This window comes from Crocuta crocuta, unplaced genomic scaffold (assembly GCF_008692635.1).
Source record: "Crocuta crocuta isolate KB4526 unplaced genomic scaffold, BGI_CrCroc_1.0 scaffold70, whole genome shotgun sequence".
NCBI lineage: Eukaryota > Metazoa > Chordata > Mammalia > Carnivora > Hyaenidae > Crocuta > Crocuta crocuta.
Genome location: NW_027528417.1, coordinates 14,886,478 through 14,905,323, shown reverse-complemented (window position 1 = coordinate 14,905,323; position 18,846 = coordinate 14,886,478). Strand labels below are relative to the sequence as shown.

Here is an 18,846-nt window from a genome sequence, read left to right as displayed (position 1 = left end):
CTGCTCTCTGGTTTCTGTTCAGAACATTTCCTGTGCCTTAGCAGTGACCTAGTTCAAACACCATTTTTCCTGGTCCTCCGAGTAGTTCATGAATGAGAGAGGGACTACTCTACAGAAGCCTAGGTGCAGACGGGTTCAGTGACTTGCCCAAAGTCACCAAGCATGGAGAGAGAAGCCAGGTTTTGTGAATACCTAGTCCAGTACTCCTTTTTTTTTTTTAATTAATTTATTTATTTTTGAGAGAGAGAGATAGAGACAGTATGAGCAGGGGAGGGTCAGAGAGAGAGGGAAACACAGAATCTGAAGCAGGCTCCAGGCTCTGAGCTGGCTGTCAGCATAGAGCCTGATGCGGGGCTCGAACCCGCGAACCGAACCATGAGATCATGACCTGAGCTGAAGTCGGCCGCTTAACCGACTGAGCCACCCAGGCGCCCCTAGTCCAGTACTCCTACCTCTTGTCCTGGGTGTCCTTAGCTCTGGGTTCCATGGGAAGGAACTATATAGGCCTCTCGTGGGTTAGCAGATCCCCTGGGGGATTGTTTAGACTCATTATGGTAAATAAACCCAGTTATTTAGGAAAGAATCTAATGTTTTCCAAAAGATACAGATCATTGTTTGAGTTCAAAGTACTTCCATTTGGCATCTAGTTACACAATTAATTCCGGGAAAGCAAAGTAGGTCTTTATCCAGGTATAAAGGAGGAATATTAGGCTGTGTGTGTGTAATAAAATCCATTTTTCCAGAACTTTCAGCAGTTTGGTGCATGTTTATAGGGAAAGGGATATGGATTATGGAGTCCAGTGCCCTTGGATTTTGAACTTCGATGCCACGATTTAATCAGCTTTGTGATCCTAGGCACTTCTCTTAACCTCTCAGAGCTTCAGGTTGCTAATCTATGAAAATGGAGATTATAACACCTTCATGGCTCATGATGGTCGAGGCTTCTCTGCATAGCTCAGGAGATGCCCTTCATATTAGACAGTTGTGTACGTGCTACTGGCTAGGGTTGTGCATCACAGTGGCCCTGGCTCACGGCAAAATTAGATGAAATAACATGTCTGTGCTTCATGCATCTTTGTTTTTATCTCCTGAAATGGTTACTTGTCTGCTGTCTTATCAAGATTTCCTCTCCTTTACCATGAGGTGAGTCAGCTTCCTGCCACTTGATACTATTCTTGCAGGACCCTCCGTGAAACTGAATGTTACGTTGTAAGCTAAGCATTGGTGGTCTTCTCATACAGGAGCCCAACACCGAAGTCCTTAGAGAGATGCACCACAGGTCTGTCTGTCACAGCCGCTGTCTGTGGACAGAGGTCTCTTCCTGGAAATTTCTTTTTAAAGTTTATTTATTTTGAGAAAGAGAAACAGAGGGCAAACCATGAGATCATGGCCTAAGCTAAAATCAAGAGTGAGACACTTAACCGACTGAGCCACTCAGGCACCCCTCTTTCTGGCAATTTTGAAAGGATGCTGGGCCCCTTGGGGTTTTAGGGAGTTTGGTCTCTTGTGATGTAGACCAGTCACCTTGCTCTTGCCTGTTCTGTTAGTTTTTCAAGCATGCACGCCTCCACTTAGCAGACAACATAAGGCCCTAGGAACCCAACGAGGTGTAAGATAAGGTTCCTGACCTCACCTAGCTCAAGAGTATAGTCAGGGAGCTAGACCAAGTCAACGCAAAACCCAGACTCAGGAGTGGTAGCAGAATACAGAACGTGTTCATGGTTCAGAGAGGAACAAGGGGGTGTCTTGAGGACTGCTCTCTACATTCAAAGCCCAAACTGAGGCCGAATGTTTACTTCAAGCTGCTGTGAGCCGTGGGCCTGGCCGGGGAGGAGACCAAGGCCAGAAATGAGTCTCCTCACTCCGAACCCACTGCCCGGGCTCATCTTCCCACCTCTTGGCAGTCATTACTTTTCAGTTTTGTTTACATAATTTTTGCCTCGTCTTACCTTTTTTTTAGGCTTGTTGCCTGCTCAGAACAGAGTGGCTGCCTTGGACACATCTTTCATAATGATTCACACCAACTTGAAGAAAAAGTTCAGCTGCTGTGTGCTGGCCTTCCTCCTGTTTGCAATCATCTGTGTGTGGAAGGAGAAGAAGAAGGGAACTTACTATGATTCCCTTAAGTTGCAAAGCAAGGAACCCCAGATGTCGAGGGGTCTGGAGAAACAGCCTGAGACTCCAAGCAGCACCCAGGACCCCCACAGGGGCAGCCAGGCCCTCAGCAGCCCCCGGGTCACAGCCAAGGTCAAGCCAGAGGCCTCCTTCCAGGTGTGGAACAAGGACAGCTCTTCCAAAAACCTTATCCCCAGGCTGCAGAAGATCTGGAGGAATTACCTGAATATGAACAAGTATAAAGTGTCCTATAAGGGACCAGGACCGGGGGTCAAGTTCAGTGCCGAGGCCCTGCACTGCCACCTCCGGGAACATGTGAACGTCTCTATGGTCGAGGCCACAGATTTTCCCTTCAACACGTCCGAGTGGAAAGGCTTCCTGCCCAAGGAGAACATTAGGACCAAGGCTGGGCCATGGGGCAGGTGTGCCGTGGTCTCATCAGCAGGATCTCTGAAGTCCTCCCAGCTTGGCCGAGAAATAGGTGGGTTCTGGGGTGTTAAGATGATCCGAACAGCTAGCACCCCTATGGAGCTGGGTATGCGGATGGGACTGGAGAGGAGGGGCCCAAGCATGACTCTGTGGCCTGGCAGAGCGGGCCCACCCCAGTGGTTTTCAGCCTTGTAGGAGTCGGAGGTCCCAAAGGGCAGCGGAAAGGGTGGGAGTCCAGCTTGCTGGCATCTTGATCAATGAGAACAGCTGTGCTTGTCTCTTTTTTACCAATTAATAAATTAAGTTCATTTTAGAGAGAGAGAGAGAGAGCAGGAGCAGGGGAGAGGGGCAGAGGGAAAGAGAGAAAATCCTAAGCAGCCTCCACACTCCGCGCAGAGCCCAACGCAGGGCTCGATCCCACAACCCTGGGATCATGACCTGAGCTGAAATCAAGAGTCGGACGCTCAACCTACTGAGGCACCCAGGCGCCCCTGCCAGATTTTATTATAAAGCTACAGCCACTGTGGGTACAAGAGCAGAGGTACAAGATGAGTGTACAGGCCTTTGAGTCAAAGGACCCAGTTTCCAGGGCCAGTCCGTTGTTTACCAGTTGTGTAATCTCTGAGCCCCAATACTTAGCTCATCAGTTAAATGGGAACAATAATGGTCCCTACATCACAGGGTTACTGGGAAGATTTAAAAGCAAGGCATGCTGGGCACTCAGCAGGTGCACAGTAAGTGTTACTCCTGTTGGTTATAATGTTTTAGAAATACGCTGTTGTTGGAAAGGAAAATTCAAACAAATCTCAGATACCTTACATGGATATGTATCAAAAACATTTGCAAATTACTGTGCCCGCCATTGGCTGCTGTGAGGTTTGAGGCTGGAGGCACCAGAAAGTGAGTCTTGTCACCATCCCTCTGGTAAACAATTTCGCAGTGGACAAAAAAGGAGCCATGTAACTTACCTTACTTTGGTCTTCTAGCCCCACTGCTGTGGCTCTTTCCCTGCTCGTCACTTACATTGTCTGCACAGAAACCCTGTGAGCAGTGCAATTTGTAGGAGCAAACCATTCGAAACCGTCTAATATATTCAATAGTGGAGAATAAGCTGGACAAATTCCAGGTATATGGGAAGGCTATGGGCCAGGCATGCTGCCTTCAACAAAAGGCCTTCCCCCTCTCCTTCCCCTCTGTAGTCTAAACTCTGCTTTGTGTTGTTAATAGATCCATGAATGAATAGAAGAATGAATGAGGGGCGCCTATGTGGCTCAGTCAAGCATCTGACTCTTGATTTCCCCTCAGGCCATGATCTCACAGTTGAGATCCACCCTCTCTTTGGGCTCGGTACAGACAGTGCTGAGCCTGCTGGGGATTCTCTGTCTCTGCCTTCCTGCTCTTTCTCTCAAGATAAATAAACTTAAAAAAAAAGTTTATAAAGAATGAATGAATCCCTTAAAACATTTATTAGGCTAAATGCCCAGAGGAAATGCCCTGTTAAAAGGCAGAGCACTTGAAGTCCAACATGCAGTGTCTGTGATGTCTCAGGATCAAAGTCTTTCCAGGGAGATACACACTTGAAATGATAACTCTATAGAAAAAGGTCATTTTAATGTTTATGCAAATCACTCCAAACTTTTATGGAGTGCATAAAAATAAAGGTTGCGGTTCCAATTCATAGAAGTATCGGGCTCTCCCTGAAACTGCAACATAGTTCTGCCCAGGCAGACGATGATGGTTTAACATGAAGAAGAGCATCAGGTAGCATCTGGGCTATTCTAAACGTTACCACTGTAGAGCAGACATCAGGAAGAAAGAAAGGACTTTAGTTCCATTCTGGATGCACAAAAACCAACCACACTGAGTTTTTAGCAAGCAAAGCCCACAAGAAACCAAAAAGGTAACAGCACAAGGTGGGGTGGGGCCAGTGACCTTGGCAGCTTTTATTAGTAAGTGCTGCCTATTTGGGGAGGTACAAAATGTGATCTCACCACTCCTCTCTGCTGCAGAGAATCCAATTTGGGTCCACTTCTCTTCCTTTGAGAGCCTGAGCTTGGTTTCAGACCATTTTTCCTGGCAGTCGTGTGAAGGAAATAAAAAAGGAGACGTATGACCTCACCTGCTCCAGGACCTTCCAGAGCCTCACAGAAGAAGAAGGCTTCCTGTGCTTTGCTTTCTTTAGCCTGATTCATTTCACAAGGGTGGAAAACATATTCTCTCAAAAGGAAGGAACTAAGGAGCCTTAGGCAAATCCATGTCTTTGTGTCGCACACATATTTATAAGTATGGACAGGCTCTCCATCTTTGTTAACAGTGACAGATTTCGTAAAACAAATTGATATATTCTGACCAGTGACTTTTAACCTTTTTGGGGTCACAAAGACCTCTGAGAATAATAGGCTGGAAGCCATGGACTCTCTCTGGAAAAATGCATAGACTGATTTCACACACACACACACACACACACACACACACACACACACACACACTTTATACATACCTACCCCACAGGTATTTTGCACATGATTTTAGGGATTCATGAACCCCATAAAGTTGGTCCATAGTCCCCAGGTTAAGAATTCCTACTCCAGTAATGATTTTCATACAGAGAGGCTGAAAATTATTCAGGTAGGTGAGGCTGAGAGAGATAATTAGTCCTCAACTAATCAGTGAAATTACAGCATCTCAGGACCTGAAGATACAGTAGGAATCAGTGCTTCTGTTATTTTTAAAGGTCTATTATAGTGTTGTGCTCATTGGTAGTGACAGAAGTCATTTTTCCAACAAAATCTCAACACCAGTCTTTAAAACAGAGACAGCAGGGTGCCTCGATGGCTCCGTTGGTTGAGTGTCCAACTCTCAAGTTTGGCTCAGGTCATGATTCCAGGGTCTGGGACTGAGCCCCGTGTCGGGCTCCATGCTCAGCATGGAAACTGCTTAAGATTCTCTCTCTCTGCCCCTCTCCCACTCAATCACTCTCTCTCTCCCTCAAATAAAAAAATAAACTAAAAATTTTCATGTGATGAATCCCTTGTCAGGTTAAAAAAAAATCCTTTGATATTCTGGCTTCCTTGCTCTCCGACAGGAGAAGAGCATTCTGAGTTGAGAACTTACAGGGGAAAAGTGCCACGACTTTCTGAGCAGTGATCATGGTGGCGGGTCTGATTTGAGAAGAGGCAGAAATTGGTGTCTAACTAAAAATTACCTTGAGTGACCGGCAGGAGCCAGAGTTTCTAGCCTGGGAGCGGACCCTCTCGTATCACAGAGGAGCCTGTTTCTGGAAAAAGACACATGCTGTCTTGGAAGTGCTGAGTCTCACGTGTTTGTGGAATGCCCTGGGCAGATATCTATGCGGTTGGGTATTAGATTCCGGGGAAGGGTCAGGGTGGGAGATCAGATTGAGGAGTCCTTTGTGCTGAGGTCATAGTTTAGTCCAGAAGAGAGGGCTGAGGAGAAAACCTAGAGAAAGATTACATTCAAGAGATGGAGAGAGGAGCCTGGGTGGGTCAGTGGGTTAAGCGTCTGACTTTAGCTCAGGTCATGATCTCATGACTTGTGAGTTTGAGCCCCACATCGGGCTCTGTGCTGACAGCTCAGAACCTGGAGCCTGTTTCAGATTCTAGGTCTCCCTCTCTGTCTGCCCCTCCCCCACTCATTCTCTGTCTCTGTCTGTCTGTCTCTCTCTCTCTCAAAAATAAATAAACATTAAGAGGTGGAGAAAGAAAAGGGAAGGCGGAGACATTCAGAAGGCCAGTGAGAAGGACCAGGGAGAACCGGGTGTGTGTCATATGGAAGGCAAGGGGAGTGGAGTTTGGGCAGATTCTGGGCAGATGGAGCTTTAGTGTAGAGTGTTGTTTTTTTGTTTGTTTGTTTTTTGAGAGAGAGAGAGACAGCATGAGCAGGGGGCGGAGAGAGAGGGAGGCACAGAATTCGAAGCAGGCTCCAGGCTCTGAGCTGTCAGCACAGAGCCTGACGCAGGGCTCAAACTCGAACCGCGAGATCATGACCTGAGCTGAAGTTGGACGCTCAACCGACTAAGCCACCCAGGCTCCCCTCTTTCTCTCATTCTAAGTTAGCCAGAAGTGGTGGCCCCTGTTTTCTGCAGCCTTCTCCCTGCAGGGCTCGTTTGCCGGGCTCCCGGTAGCTGGGACTTCCTGGACACCTGTTTGATTTCTGAACTTCTTCGCCTTTGATCGCAAAGCACAGTTTGGCAAACGAAGATGCCATCCTCTTTCTTAATGAGCCCACGTTAGTGGCCTGTTTTAAAGTTTTCTTCTTCGATTGATGTTTTTTTTCTTTCTTAGAATATAATCCAGACTTCACACCTGTGGCCTCTGGGTTCCCGCCAGCTTCTTTAACTGCATCTTTTCTTTCTCTTCCCTCACTCATCTCCACACAAGTCCTTCCTCTCCTTAGGGCCCCCACAGTGCTGCGCCCTCTGGCTGGATTGTACTTCCCTGGACCCTTCCCGTGTCTGGCCCTCCTTTGGATCGCAGCTCAGTGGCATGTCCCAAATCATCACTCTATACAAAGGAGACCCCGTCAGGGTCCCTGTTACACAGCTCCTTTTATTTGTGCCATAGTATTAATCATAGTCTATAATTATCTTGAGTACAAGTTGCTGTACAAGTTTACTGGGTTCCTCCTTGCAGTAGATTGCAAGATCAAAGGTCTGAGGGCAAGGACCTTGTCTTTCTTGCTCACGGCCATTGTCTTTAGCATCTAGAATTGTGCCTGACAGAAGTAGGTGCTTAATAGGTATCTGTTGAATGAACAGAAACATGTTCTTTCCTTATGGTCAATACCAAGCCTCCTGTGCTGGACATTCTCCATTTACCCCTCCGGTCCCCCTCTCTTCCTTTTCCTGTCTGACTCTGTGCCCTGGGAAATTGCGTTTGGCACCATGTCCGCTGGGCTTCCTTGTCCTCCGGCTTTTATTTGGGACTGGACACTAAAAGTGCTGCTATAAAACTGAGAAAGGGAAGTCGGGGTACCTGTCTCCCCACCCGCCAGCTCTCTCTGTGCAGAATAACCACAGGCTGCTTCTTTCCCTGACTAAAGGTTCAGATCCTTTCAAGCAGCTGCTCTGTCTCTGAGTCCTGCTCTCTCCCTTCACCCTCAGGCCAAGAAATGAGAGGGAAGGAGGAGAGAGAGGTGAGGGGATTGATTCCCTTCTTGCTGCCTAGATATTAGCAGTAACTGTATTCCGCTACCAGCCACCAGTCCCAACAGGTGGCCTTCTTCAGCTCGGGGCCTCTGCTCTGCTTGTCACGTTCGGTGCAAAGGTAGGGATGGTTTCTGCTGTGGCCAGCCCTGGGGCATCGCCCATTCCTTGTTGACTTCTTTAAATTCTACCTGCCAAGTGCCTGGGTGGCTCCGTCGGTTAAGCGTCTGACTCTTGGTTTTGGCTCAGGTCACAATTTCACGGGTTCATGAGTTCGAGCCCCCTGTTGGGCTCTACCTGCTTGCCATTCTGTCTCCCTCCCTCCCTCTCTCTCTCTCTCTCTGGCCATCACCAACTCGTGCTGTCTGTCTCTCTCAAAAATAAATAACTACACTTAAAAAAGGAATTCTACCTACAACTTTGGAAATAGTCCTTTTATACACTTCTCAGTTGCTCCATCAGAGTTTGTCATTTTTTGGTAATGGGACGCTCAGAGTAATAATTTGCTCGCCTGTGAAATGGGGGACCTGACTAAGTCAAGTTCCTGATGAATCTTCATTTCTGATGTGATTACTGCTGGTCACTTTTGGAGCCAGTGACCGGTTCTGACAAACATGTTGCAATCTGAGTTGTGTAAAGATATGCCTTCTGCCCTGTTTGCAGTTCAGTATTCCTGCCCCCTAAGCTGATAAAGTTTGGACTATGCACATCTCATGTACCTTTCAAACCCATTTTGATGAAATTTGTCCTAGGATTAAGATCAGGTTGTTTTCGTGACTGAGATCTAGACTCCTGAGGCTGAAGACGTATGTTCGAATTGAAATAAAGAGGGAGGATTTCATCCCTTAAATTCTGTGGATCTTTTTTCAGATCATCTTGTATTGTCCTTGTACCATCCCCCTCCACCTTTCAATGCTACCTTTGTGGATGAAGAAGCACCCCAAATAAATCTCCCACAGGGAGGGAAATAGAACAACAGAGAATTGGACTGATCTCCAAACCCTGTGTAGATTTTAGTGGTGAACCCCAGACTTGCTTGATCAAATAAAATGGGAAGAGCTTGTAGGCAGTTGGCTCAGGGTTTGGATAGATCTTCAAAGTCAGTGGTTCTCTCCTCCATAAGATTGGTCGGTGCCGCATAGAGAAACCTCTCCAGGTCTTCCAAACTCTGCTGAAATGGCTACAAGGACAGGGAACTAGAGACAGGGAGTGAATGGGTTTTTAAAAACATGTCCTGTTTGATCTTACCTGCATTTAAGACATTGTTTCTGACTTGTTCTTTTATCTATTTTTATATTATTTAAAGTTTGTTTATTTGTTTATTTATTTATTTTGAGAGCGAGAGAGCGAGCGCACAAGCATGCGGGAGGGACAGGGAGAGGGGGAGAGAGAATCCCAAACAGGCTCTACACTGTTTGCCCAGAGTCCGATGACGCAGGGCTTGATCTCATGAGCCGTGAGATCATGACCTGAGCTGAAACCAAGAGTTGGATACTCAACCTACTGAGCCTCCCAGTTGCTCCAAGAGGTTTTCTTTTCAAATAGGAAATGTGGGGTTCAGTTCAGATCTATGAGGGGCCACCACCCAGCTTTGTGACTGTTCTTTGGGCCTCAGGTTCCTAATGGAACACTAAGGGAGGTATCTTGGATACCATAATATATCCTTCCAACTTCCTGAGCACTGCCAGCTTTGCAGAGTGCTACGAAGACTTGGCACTTGTGGGGTTACACAGAGCTTACGGTAGGGTCTCCATTTTTTCCTACAGGGCTAGAGAAGTATGATCTACTGGTAATACCAGGAGAATATTTGGTTTGCCCCTTTGGTAGCTGGAATAGTGATTGTACTTTAGGTAGCACACTGGCTCTGTTCACGTTTCCGTTGCGCCTGGGCACGCTAGAGCCATTGAATGGGTTTCAGGGATGCCACAATAGGAGCCTCCTTAGCTCTCGCAGTGGCTGGGCAGACAGATGGTCCTCTGTCTGCAAACTGTACCTGATTGCCCCACACAAATGTGACCCTTTCCCCCTGTGTGGCATGATGGGATAAAGACTGGGAAGTGTTAATTCTCTCGTCCCTCCCCTTCCACCTGCCCTCTCTCCCTCCAGACCATTCTCTGTTCCTGCACGTTGCTGGTGCTCATCACCTCTTTTCTGTTTCCTTGTGGTTTATAGATGATCATGATGCAGTCCTGAGGTTTAATGGGGCGCCCACAGCCAATTTCCAACAAGATGTGGGCACGAAAACCACTATTCGCCTGATGAATTCTCAGGTAAAATTTCTTCTGTGCAGCTCTGGAGTGAGGGAAGACCACAGTACGGGCTCTAACACAGAGCCTGTCTCCTAGGAGCACACCCAAGGTGCCAAATTAAGTAAGTCCCATGATTGACCTTCCTGAGTCCTGGATTCCTCACTGGTGAAGGAGAAGACCATGGTTCCAAGACCCGACCTGGTGATGTGTTCATGAAAAAGCTCCTGGGGCGTTAGTTTGTATGGACAGAGGGGTCCAGTGCCCAGAGAAAGCAGAGTTGTGCTGTCCCCGTGGCTGCCAGGTTATATCCGGAGTATTGCATGAGGAACAACATAGCAGGGAGTATCAGAGAGTGAGGGATGCTGTGAAAAGTCAGCGAAGCAAGAATGTGGGCATGTTTTATAAGCTGCAAGATAGTATACAGGTCCTGTCAGACACCATCACCACATGAATATGTGCTACACGGCACTAGACTTCACGTATTACCTCATGAATTCCCCTAGATGATTGGCTTCCTGAAGTATTTCCAGGTAGCATATAGTGATTTCTCAAAACTAATGGAAACTTGAGACATACTCTTGCCACAGAATTCTGTTAATAGATTTAATTAGTGGTAAAAAAAAAAAAANTGGGAAAAAAAAAAAAAAAAAAAAAACCAAAAAAACAAAAAAAACCCCAAACAACCCAACTTGATAACATGGTATTAAAACTAGCATGAGATGTCTGGACACCCATTCACCTCACTCGTGATCCGTCGGTGTTTGTTGTTCTCTGAGTAAACACGTACACTTTGGCTGGTTTTATGTCAGTGTTTAGACTCTGTGCATTGCCCAGGCCTCCGTGGGCGTGGAGCTCACCCGGGGGTGCTCATCGCACCGCTTTAGCACTGTTGCAGGAGGCCTGCGTTCTCCACTCCTCTGCCAGGGTCCACTTCTGTTTCTCTCAGACAGTGATCTCTTCGCTGCCTGCCCTTGAGGGACCCCCCAGCTAGGCAGAGGCTGCCTCCTGCACGGCCCACTTTCCGTTTGAGGCCCACACTCCTGGGACCTTTTTTATGAGGGAACTGGGATCCATGAACTTAACTTCTTTGCAAGTGGCTGCCATCTTGTTTTCTGTTCTTTCTCTGATCCCTTGATGATGATGTCACTTTCTGTCACTGTACTATCCTCAGTGGACCCTACGTGCTTTCAATTCCTATTTATTATTACTTTTTTAAATTGTTTTTTTAATATTTATTTGTTTTTGAGACAGAGAGAGACAGAGTAGAGTGCAAGTAGGGGAGGGTCAGAGAGAGAGGGAAACACAGAATCTGAAACAGGCTCCAGGCTCTGAACTGTCAGCACAGAACCTGATGCGGGGATTGAACCCACCAACTGTGAGATCATGACCTGAGCCGAGGTCGGGCGCTTAACCGACTGAGCCACCCAGGTGCCCCTATTTATTATATAACCTTATATTTTGGGTTTGATTCCACTTTTATTATAAACTATAAGAAGGCAGATTTTTAAAAAGTAGATTGGTCAGCAAGAGACTCTCTGGAGCACATGGCACCAGAGCTAGGCTTTGAAAGATGGGCAGGATTTGGAGAAATAGTACTAGGGAAGCATTCTGAAAAGTGGTACTGGCGGGACAGAGAAGCATAGGAAATGAAGGAGACGTTCAGATCACTCTGGCTATCGTGGGGGTGGGGCACGGACTTGTGTTGTCCCGTCGAGGGAAGACTCATGGCTGTTTGGACTCTGTCAAGTCTAGGAAATCAGGCAGATGAGTTGGGACGAGCATCTCCTTCTTTCTCCTTTTCCTTCTCGTGACCCCGTCAAAGACATCTTGGAGCTGGAGGGCACCTCAGGAGGTGCTAAGGCTTAATCTCTCCTTCTGTGTAAGATGGTACCTGAATATCTGGGGGAGATGTTTGTTTTGCTTCCTTCTGTGCTCCCATCGCCCCCTTTCACAGATACGGGCAGTACTGAGTGCAATGAAGTAGGCAGCATGTAGATCGGGAGTCAGCTTGCCTTGGGTTGAAACCCGCTCTGCTTCTTAATAGCTCAGTGATCATGTGGAAGTTACTTATGCCCCCTCGTCTGTTCCCCTGTGGAGAGGGGAGGGTAACAATACCTTCCTCACAGCACAGGGCTGTCATGGGGAAGAAGCAGGAAGCCCATGCCGAGCACTTAGTGCCTGGCACGTATGTCGGTGGATGATAGCTACTCTTAACGTTTACGTGGGTGGACACTGAGATGGGTCTGGGGGATACAGCGGTGAGCACAGCAGGCTGGACCCTTTCGCATGCTGCCTGCAGACCCAATCATCATGCAGAGAAAAGGAAAGTTGCAACAGAGAACTGCAGAGGACAGAATCACAGTGCTACCAGGGCCCGCACGGGGAACTTTTCCCTGGTCAGGGATATCACAGGTTGCAAGGAGGTGAGACAGCTGTGTAGGTGTAGAGGATGAGAAGTGCTAGGGCCTCTCACGAAGAGGCAACAGCCTGGGTAAGGCCATGTGTGGAAGGGGGCAGGGGAAGGCGAGGGCCCGGGGATGGAGTCATGCACGTGGGGGTGTGGTGAGCACTGAGGCTGAAGGTAAGGATGCGCCCAGCTCAGGCGCTGCGGTAAGGAGTATCCTCTGTGGCATGACCAGACTTGCACTTTGCAAACATCGCTGGCGTCCATCTAATCAAAGGCCCTGCAGTGCGTGGAGAGAGACACATTTAGGAGGCACAGTTCACCACAGTTAATGAAATGCCAGTAGTTGCTGCGGCACAGAAATGAGGGTGAGAGGGAGGAACAGAACAGATTCAAGAGCTCTTTGGCATATGTGGTCCACAAGCATTAGTGAGGGGTGAAGGGAGAGGGGCAGCAGGTGCTACTGGGCTTCTGGCTTGTGTGGCTGGCTGGCTGGAAGTCACTGGGATTGTAAGTAACTTGAAGACGTTTTGGGTTTGAGGGCTAGGGTCAGAGAGGAGGGTAGGATAGAAGCTGTGTTTCTGGACAGGGTTGTTCTGAGCTACCTTGTAGATACCCGGGAAGAGACGTCAAGCAGGCAGCTATACAGAGGGGACTGGAGGTTCAGTGGAGAACTCTGGGCGGGACGTGAGAATTCTCGAGTCATCTTTATCTGTGAGGCAATGAAACAGTGGGGCCTAATGAGAGCATGTGGGACAGGGTGTAGACAGAAGTTCTACCCAGGGGCATTGGGTAGCAAAAATAGAAAGAGTAAGTAATCAGCACTGTCTGATGCTGCTGAGGCCAATGGAGGTGAAGATTGAAAAGCACTGTTCTCTCTTTGGCAAAAGATAGGCCACCAGCAACCTTCAACAGCGACTGTTGGGGAGAGCGGTAAAGCCAGAAGCCATATTGGAACATAGGGTCAGGAGTGAATGGGAGAGGCAAATGTGGATAGTTCTTTGGAGGAGGCTGGCTCTGAAGGGCAGAAGAGAAGTAGGACAATAGCTATGGAGGGCTGAGGGTTCCAGGACCAGTTTTTGTTCTTTTCACTTCTTTAGATTGGAGAGAATGGAGTACACTTAAAAGTTGACGGGAAGAGAGTCACAAGAGGACACATACTATATGGTTATGCCTACATGAGGTTCCTAGAGAAGTCAAGTTCATGGACACAGAAAGTGTCATGGTTTCTGGAGTCTGGGGTGGAGAGGGGGAAATATTGTTTAATGGGTATAGAGTTTCAGTTTGGAAAGATGAGGAAGTTGTGGAGATGGTTGTATAACAGCATGAATTTACTTAATGCCACTGCGCTGCACTTACAAATGGTTCATTTTATGTTCTGTGTATTTTACCACAATAGGAAGTTTTTTTAAGTCAATAGGAGAAACCAGCTGATAGATGGAGAAAGAGCATATAGTAAAAAGAGGAGATAATAAGTTAGTCATGGGGAGGAGGGAGTTGATCCAATGCCCAGTTGAGGATCAAACCCCATAGGAGGGAGTCCGAAGAGAAGAAGCCTAGGGCAAGTGTAGCTGGAGGTGGTTTATAGTGGAAGGATTAAAGGGCTTCTATTTTCTCTTCAAAGTAGGATGTAGAGAAAAGGAGGCTTTTTGTAGGGAGGCTGAGGTCAAGAGGGGTTTCTGGAGAGGAGGCTTGAGCAAAGAAAGCTTGACATGTCATTGAGGAGAGCAGAGGAAGGAGCCAGCAAGAGGAACAGAGCAGGATTTCCAGGCCATGCTGGCCACTTTGGAGCTGGAGAGTATGGCGTCAGAGAGAATAGGTATCTATCTCTCTGACGTCTCCAGATTGGTAGGCAGCAGCGATCCAGAAGAGAAAGCATGGAAAAGCCCTGAAAAGTCTCTTGGATTTGGGAGGCTATCCCCTTCATAGGCATCTCTTCCAGGTGGTCGGTGAAGAGGTAAATCCTCATCCTGTGAAGATTTAATTTAAGGCTATGGTAGGTTTGCCTACGAAGCTCTTCCGGGCTGGGAGAGAAAGCCTACGTCACGTGCATGGCCTTAGTTTGTGCTGATTAGATTTGAACCAGGATGTTCTCAGATCACATATGGGGGCTTATCCTCAGACCATGGCCTGTGCTATGTGTTCAGTACTTCCTTTTGACACCCAGGTTCGTGTGAGCATCAATTGCTATTTCAGAGAGGACACTAAGACTCCAAGAGTCTCAGTGAGTTGCTCAGGGGAGGGCTGAAAGGAAGCGTTAGAGGTGGGATTTGGATCGAGGTTTGCTTGCCAATTTTCTGTGAGAGTTTGTGTAGAACTGGTAATTTTCTTCTCTCTCTTTAGATTTTTTCAATAAAGCCATCTGGGGCTATAATGTACGTTGTGGGAAGTTTTTTAGCTACAGATTCAATTTCTTAAATAGATTTAAGGCTAATTGTGTTACTCGTTCTTTCTTGGCTGAGCTTTGGTAGTTTGTGTCTTCCAAGGAATCTGTTCATTTCTTCCAAGTTATTGAATTTATTGGCATAAAGTTGGTCATAATATTGCCTCATCATCCTTTTAATGTCTGTAGAATCTGATGTGATGTCTGATGCGAAAGGACATCCTTTTGCGGCGATTCAGTAGTACTGAAATTCACAGGGCTTTGGACATCAACTAGCCACAAGTTCATTCCAGAAGTTCTCATTGATCCACCTGCTCCGTGCCAGCTCCTGTGAAGGGAGCTGGGATTCAGTAGCCCACAACAGCAATCCAGTAGAGACAGACGTGTTCCCTGTGCTTGTGGACACCACCGTTTTGTGTGGTCATTGCATTTTCCAAACAAGGTGACCGAGGCCTGGGAAGAAAAGGTGGCCCACGCAACCCCCATAGGGTAATGGCAGGCCCGTGTGGGATGAAGGCCTCGTCACAGCTAGGTCAGGCTCCTCCCTGGCTCCCTGCTGCCACCTTCCCAGTCCACGCCTCTCACCACCGTCATCCTAGCTATCCATCTTACCTATTGCCTGGCTCCCCCGCCGTGATGTATGGGCTCCAAGAAGAGGCATATTCATCTGTTTGGTTCACTCGTAAACCCAAGTGCCCAGACCAGTGCCCATTCTATAGCCAGCGTGCAATAAATACTTGTTGAGTAAAGTATAGTCTAGAAAACCTTCTGCTCACTCAGTGGACTGCCTCTGAACTTCTCCAAGTTCTTAAAAAAATTTATTTGAGCTTTTTATTTGCAAGTATTTAAAACTTTCAGCAAAGTTGCAATAAGCAGACAAATACCAAGAATGCCTGTATACCCTTTATCCAGACACACTTCATACCTTTTCATTTTACCAATTGCTGTATCTGCTCTTTTCATTCTTCATAATAGATTTTCATTTGAGAGTGAGTTGTATATATTGTAGACATTAATTCCTAAGGACTTGGTATAGACAGAAAGTTTATGCCCCCCTGGCCCTCCCCGATCAACTCATTTGAAGCTCTAAACTTCAATGTGATTGTATTTGGGAATGGGGTCTTTTGGAGTCAAAGAATCCCAAGCAGCCTCTATGCTGTCAGCACAGAGCCCAACGCGAGGCTCAAACCTATGAACCGTGAGATCGTGACCTGAGCTGAAACCACGATTCGGACACTTTACCCCCTGAGCCACCCAGGCGCCCCAAAGAGGATTCTTCTCAAACCTCTACATCTAGTGGTATTTACTTTGCTAGGTTTGGGACTTCCTTGGGACCTATCCCCTCTTTCTCCCTTCCTTCCGATTTCTCCCTTTGGGAATGGGAATGTCCATCCTATGCCATCCCACCATTGTATTTTGGAAGGACATAACTTTTCTGCTTTCACAGGTTCACAGCTGGAAAAGTTTTGCCTCAGGATGAACTATCTCACACTTACGTGAGTTGGATAATATTTACATGAGACGTAAGGACTTTAGACTTTAGAGTTGATGCTGGAGTGGGTTGAGGCATCCGGTGATGTTGGGTGGAATTAATGTGGTTTGCATGTGGGGAGGATGTGATTTTGGAGGATCCAGGGGCAGAATATTATGAACTGAATGTGCCTCCCCTGAATTCGTATGTTGAAGCCCTGACTTCCAGTGCAATGGTATTTGGCAACGGGGCCTTTGGGGGATGAGTAGATGTAGAAGAGGTCTTGAGGGTAGGGTCTCTGTGATGGGATTAGTGTCCTTAAAAGAACAGAGAGAGGGAGAGAGAGGCCAGAGCTCACTTTCTATCCACCAGGTGAGGACATGGAGAAGGGCAGCCATTTGCAAGCCACAAGGTGGGCTCTCACTGGGAAACCAAATGTGCTGGTACCTTGATCTCGGGCTACCCAGCCTCCAGAACTATGAGTAATAAATGTCTGCTGTTTAAGGCACCCAGTTTCTGGGTATTTTGTTATAGCAGCCTGCATGGACTAAATTAATACACACTTTAGTCTGTATTTCCTAAGAATGAGACTATTGTCTTACACAACCAAAGTACAGTTATCAACTTCATACATTTATACTGCTAACATACTTTAATCTATCTGCATTCCAGGTACATCTGTTTGCTAATTGACTGAATAATGTCTTTTACAGCATTTATTTTTCTTTAGTACGAGATCCAGTCCAGGATGAGGGTACACATACACATAAAATTTAGTTGTTATGCCTTTTTAATCTCCTATAATCTGGAATATTTTCATAGCCTTTCTTTGTCTGACATTTTTGAAGAATAAAATCCTTCAAAAATTATTTGGTGTTTATCTGAAGCTCTCTGAAAATTAAATTTAGTGTGTGCATTCCTGGCTGGAAAACGGCATAAGTGATGCTGGGTCCTCCTAAGAGCGTCACATCGAGAGGCGTCCAATGTCTGTCTGCCCCTCAGCTGATTTTAATTTTGATCATCCAGATAAGGTGTTGTCTGACTTCTCCACTGTCTAATTATTATTTTTCCTTTATGGATGAACACTTTAATATTGGGCCACTGTTCTGCTCCTCATCAAAATCTCCTCCTATATTTCACTCACTATATTCATGGCTCACTTTTGCCTGAACCAGCGTTTACTGTGATGGTTACAAAATGGGACTTTCTAACCACAGCTCTCCCTGCCCCACATCATGGGGTTGGTGTTCAGAATTCTACTGTAAGCGAGACTCTCCCTTCTCCTCCTCCATTTTATTTCCTCCCTCCCTCCCTCCTCTCCTTTCTGTCTCATTTTTTATTGGTAAGAACTCATGGATTCCTATTTTTTTCAATGGCTTATAATTCATCGGTGTTCTGAATTACTTTGGCATCTACATTGTCTTAGATTTGGCCAGTGGGAGCTCCTTCAAGCTGGCTCTTGTCTCCCTGTGACTTGCATGCTCTTGTCGTTTTTTCCTTTAATGCTCTGTATCTGCTGGCATAACAAGATATTCCAGTTTATTCTATACTTATCTGTTGATTGTTAAATGGTCGATTGTTATTAGCTTTATCTTGAATATATGTGTACATAGTGTTCTGGATCAGAGACAGATTTCTTATTTAAATACTTGATAGGAGATAATGGATGCATTGGTCCCTCTTTGCCCAAGCTCCTACTGCTAGGGCAGTGCAATGAGAGCGAGATCAATTATCCTACATGACTAGCCAGATCCCTCAGAGGCAAGGGACAAAAAATAAGTGATCCGTCCCCACCAAAACCCTGCTTATGAAAGGCAGGATGTGGTTTGGTTGTCCTCTACCTCCCCCCCAGAAAGGGCCTTTTTTTTTAGACAGAAACAGAGAGCGTGTGCGAGCAGGGGAGAGGGACAGGGATAGAGAGAGAAAGAATCTTATGCAGGCTCCATGCCCAGTGCAGAGCCCGACTCGAGGCTCAGTCTCATGACCCTGAGATCATGACCTGAGCGGAAATCAAGATTTGGCCACTTAACTGACTGAGCCACCCAGGCGCCCCATACTTACGGTTCTTTTGATGACTTCCTGGGATGCCAGTTAGAATTCAGGCCCCTCTGACTTGGGGGTTGTGGTGGCTTTCCATTTGAGGTGCCCTGGGCACCTCCTGTTCAGGTCCAGTTTACCATGGTCAAGACTTCCTTTCTTATGTCTACTCAGGACCGTGACCCCCCTTTGTTTGTCTTCCTATAGCACTAACTTGCTTTGTGACTCTGGCAGATTTCCAAATCAGCTAGAACACGCCCTTTCTTTTGTTATCCTTTATTATTTTGAATGAAGGCTGTCTGGTGCAGTGAGAAAAGATCAGACAGGCCTAGGTTTGCCTCTTAGCTCCATCCATTCCTGGCTTTTTGATCTTGGGCCAGCTGGGTAACCTCTTAGAGCTTCCTTTTCATACTCTGTTTGGGGCTGGGAAATATTGTGAGGGATAAAGGAGAAGACATTGAATTGTGTTGTGTGAGTTTGACAAAACAACTAAGTCTAAGCTCTATAGTTAAGATAATAGTACCTACACACACACACACACACACACACACACACACACACACACACACACACCAGGGGTATATTAGTTTCTGA

At 46.7% G+C, this 18,846-nt stretch overlaps 1 protein-coding gene across 10 annotated transcripts in view; it reads left to right on the top strand.

Annotated features, from left to right (window-relative positions):
• ST6GAL1 (ST6 beta-galactoside alpha-2,6-sialyltransferase 1) overlaps window positions 1-18,846 on the top strand; it is a 112,230-nt gene that overhangs the window by 82,736 nt on the left and 10,648 nt on the right. For 9 of the 10 annotated variants that reach the window (XM_077754403.1, XM_077754410.1, XM_077754405.1 and 6 more), the window contains 2 exons: window positions 1,961-2,596; window positions 9,881-9,978. In XM_077754403.1, the coding sequence (XP_077610529.1) occupies window positions 2,011-2,596; window positions 9,881-9,978 (684 nt within the window). In that variant the 5' untranslated portion in view covers window positions 1,961-2,010. Of the gene's footprint in view, window positions 1-1,960; window positions 2,597-9,383; window positions 9,450-9,880; window positions 9,979-18,846 lie in introns of those variants that run through there. The other variant, XM_077754411.1, reaches the window with a different exon arrangement.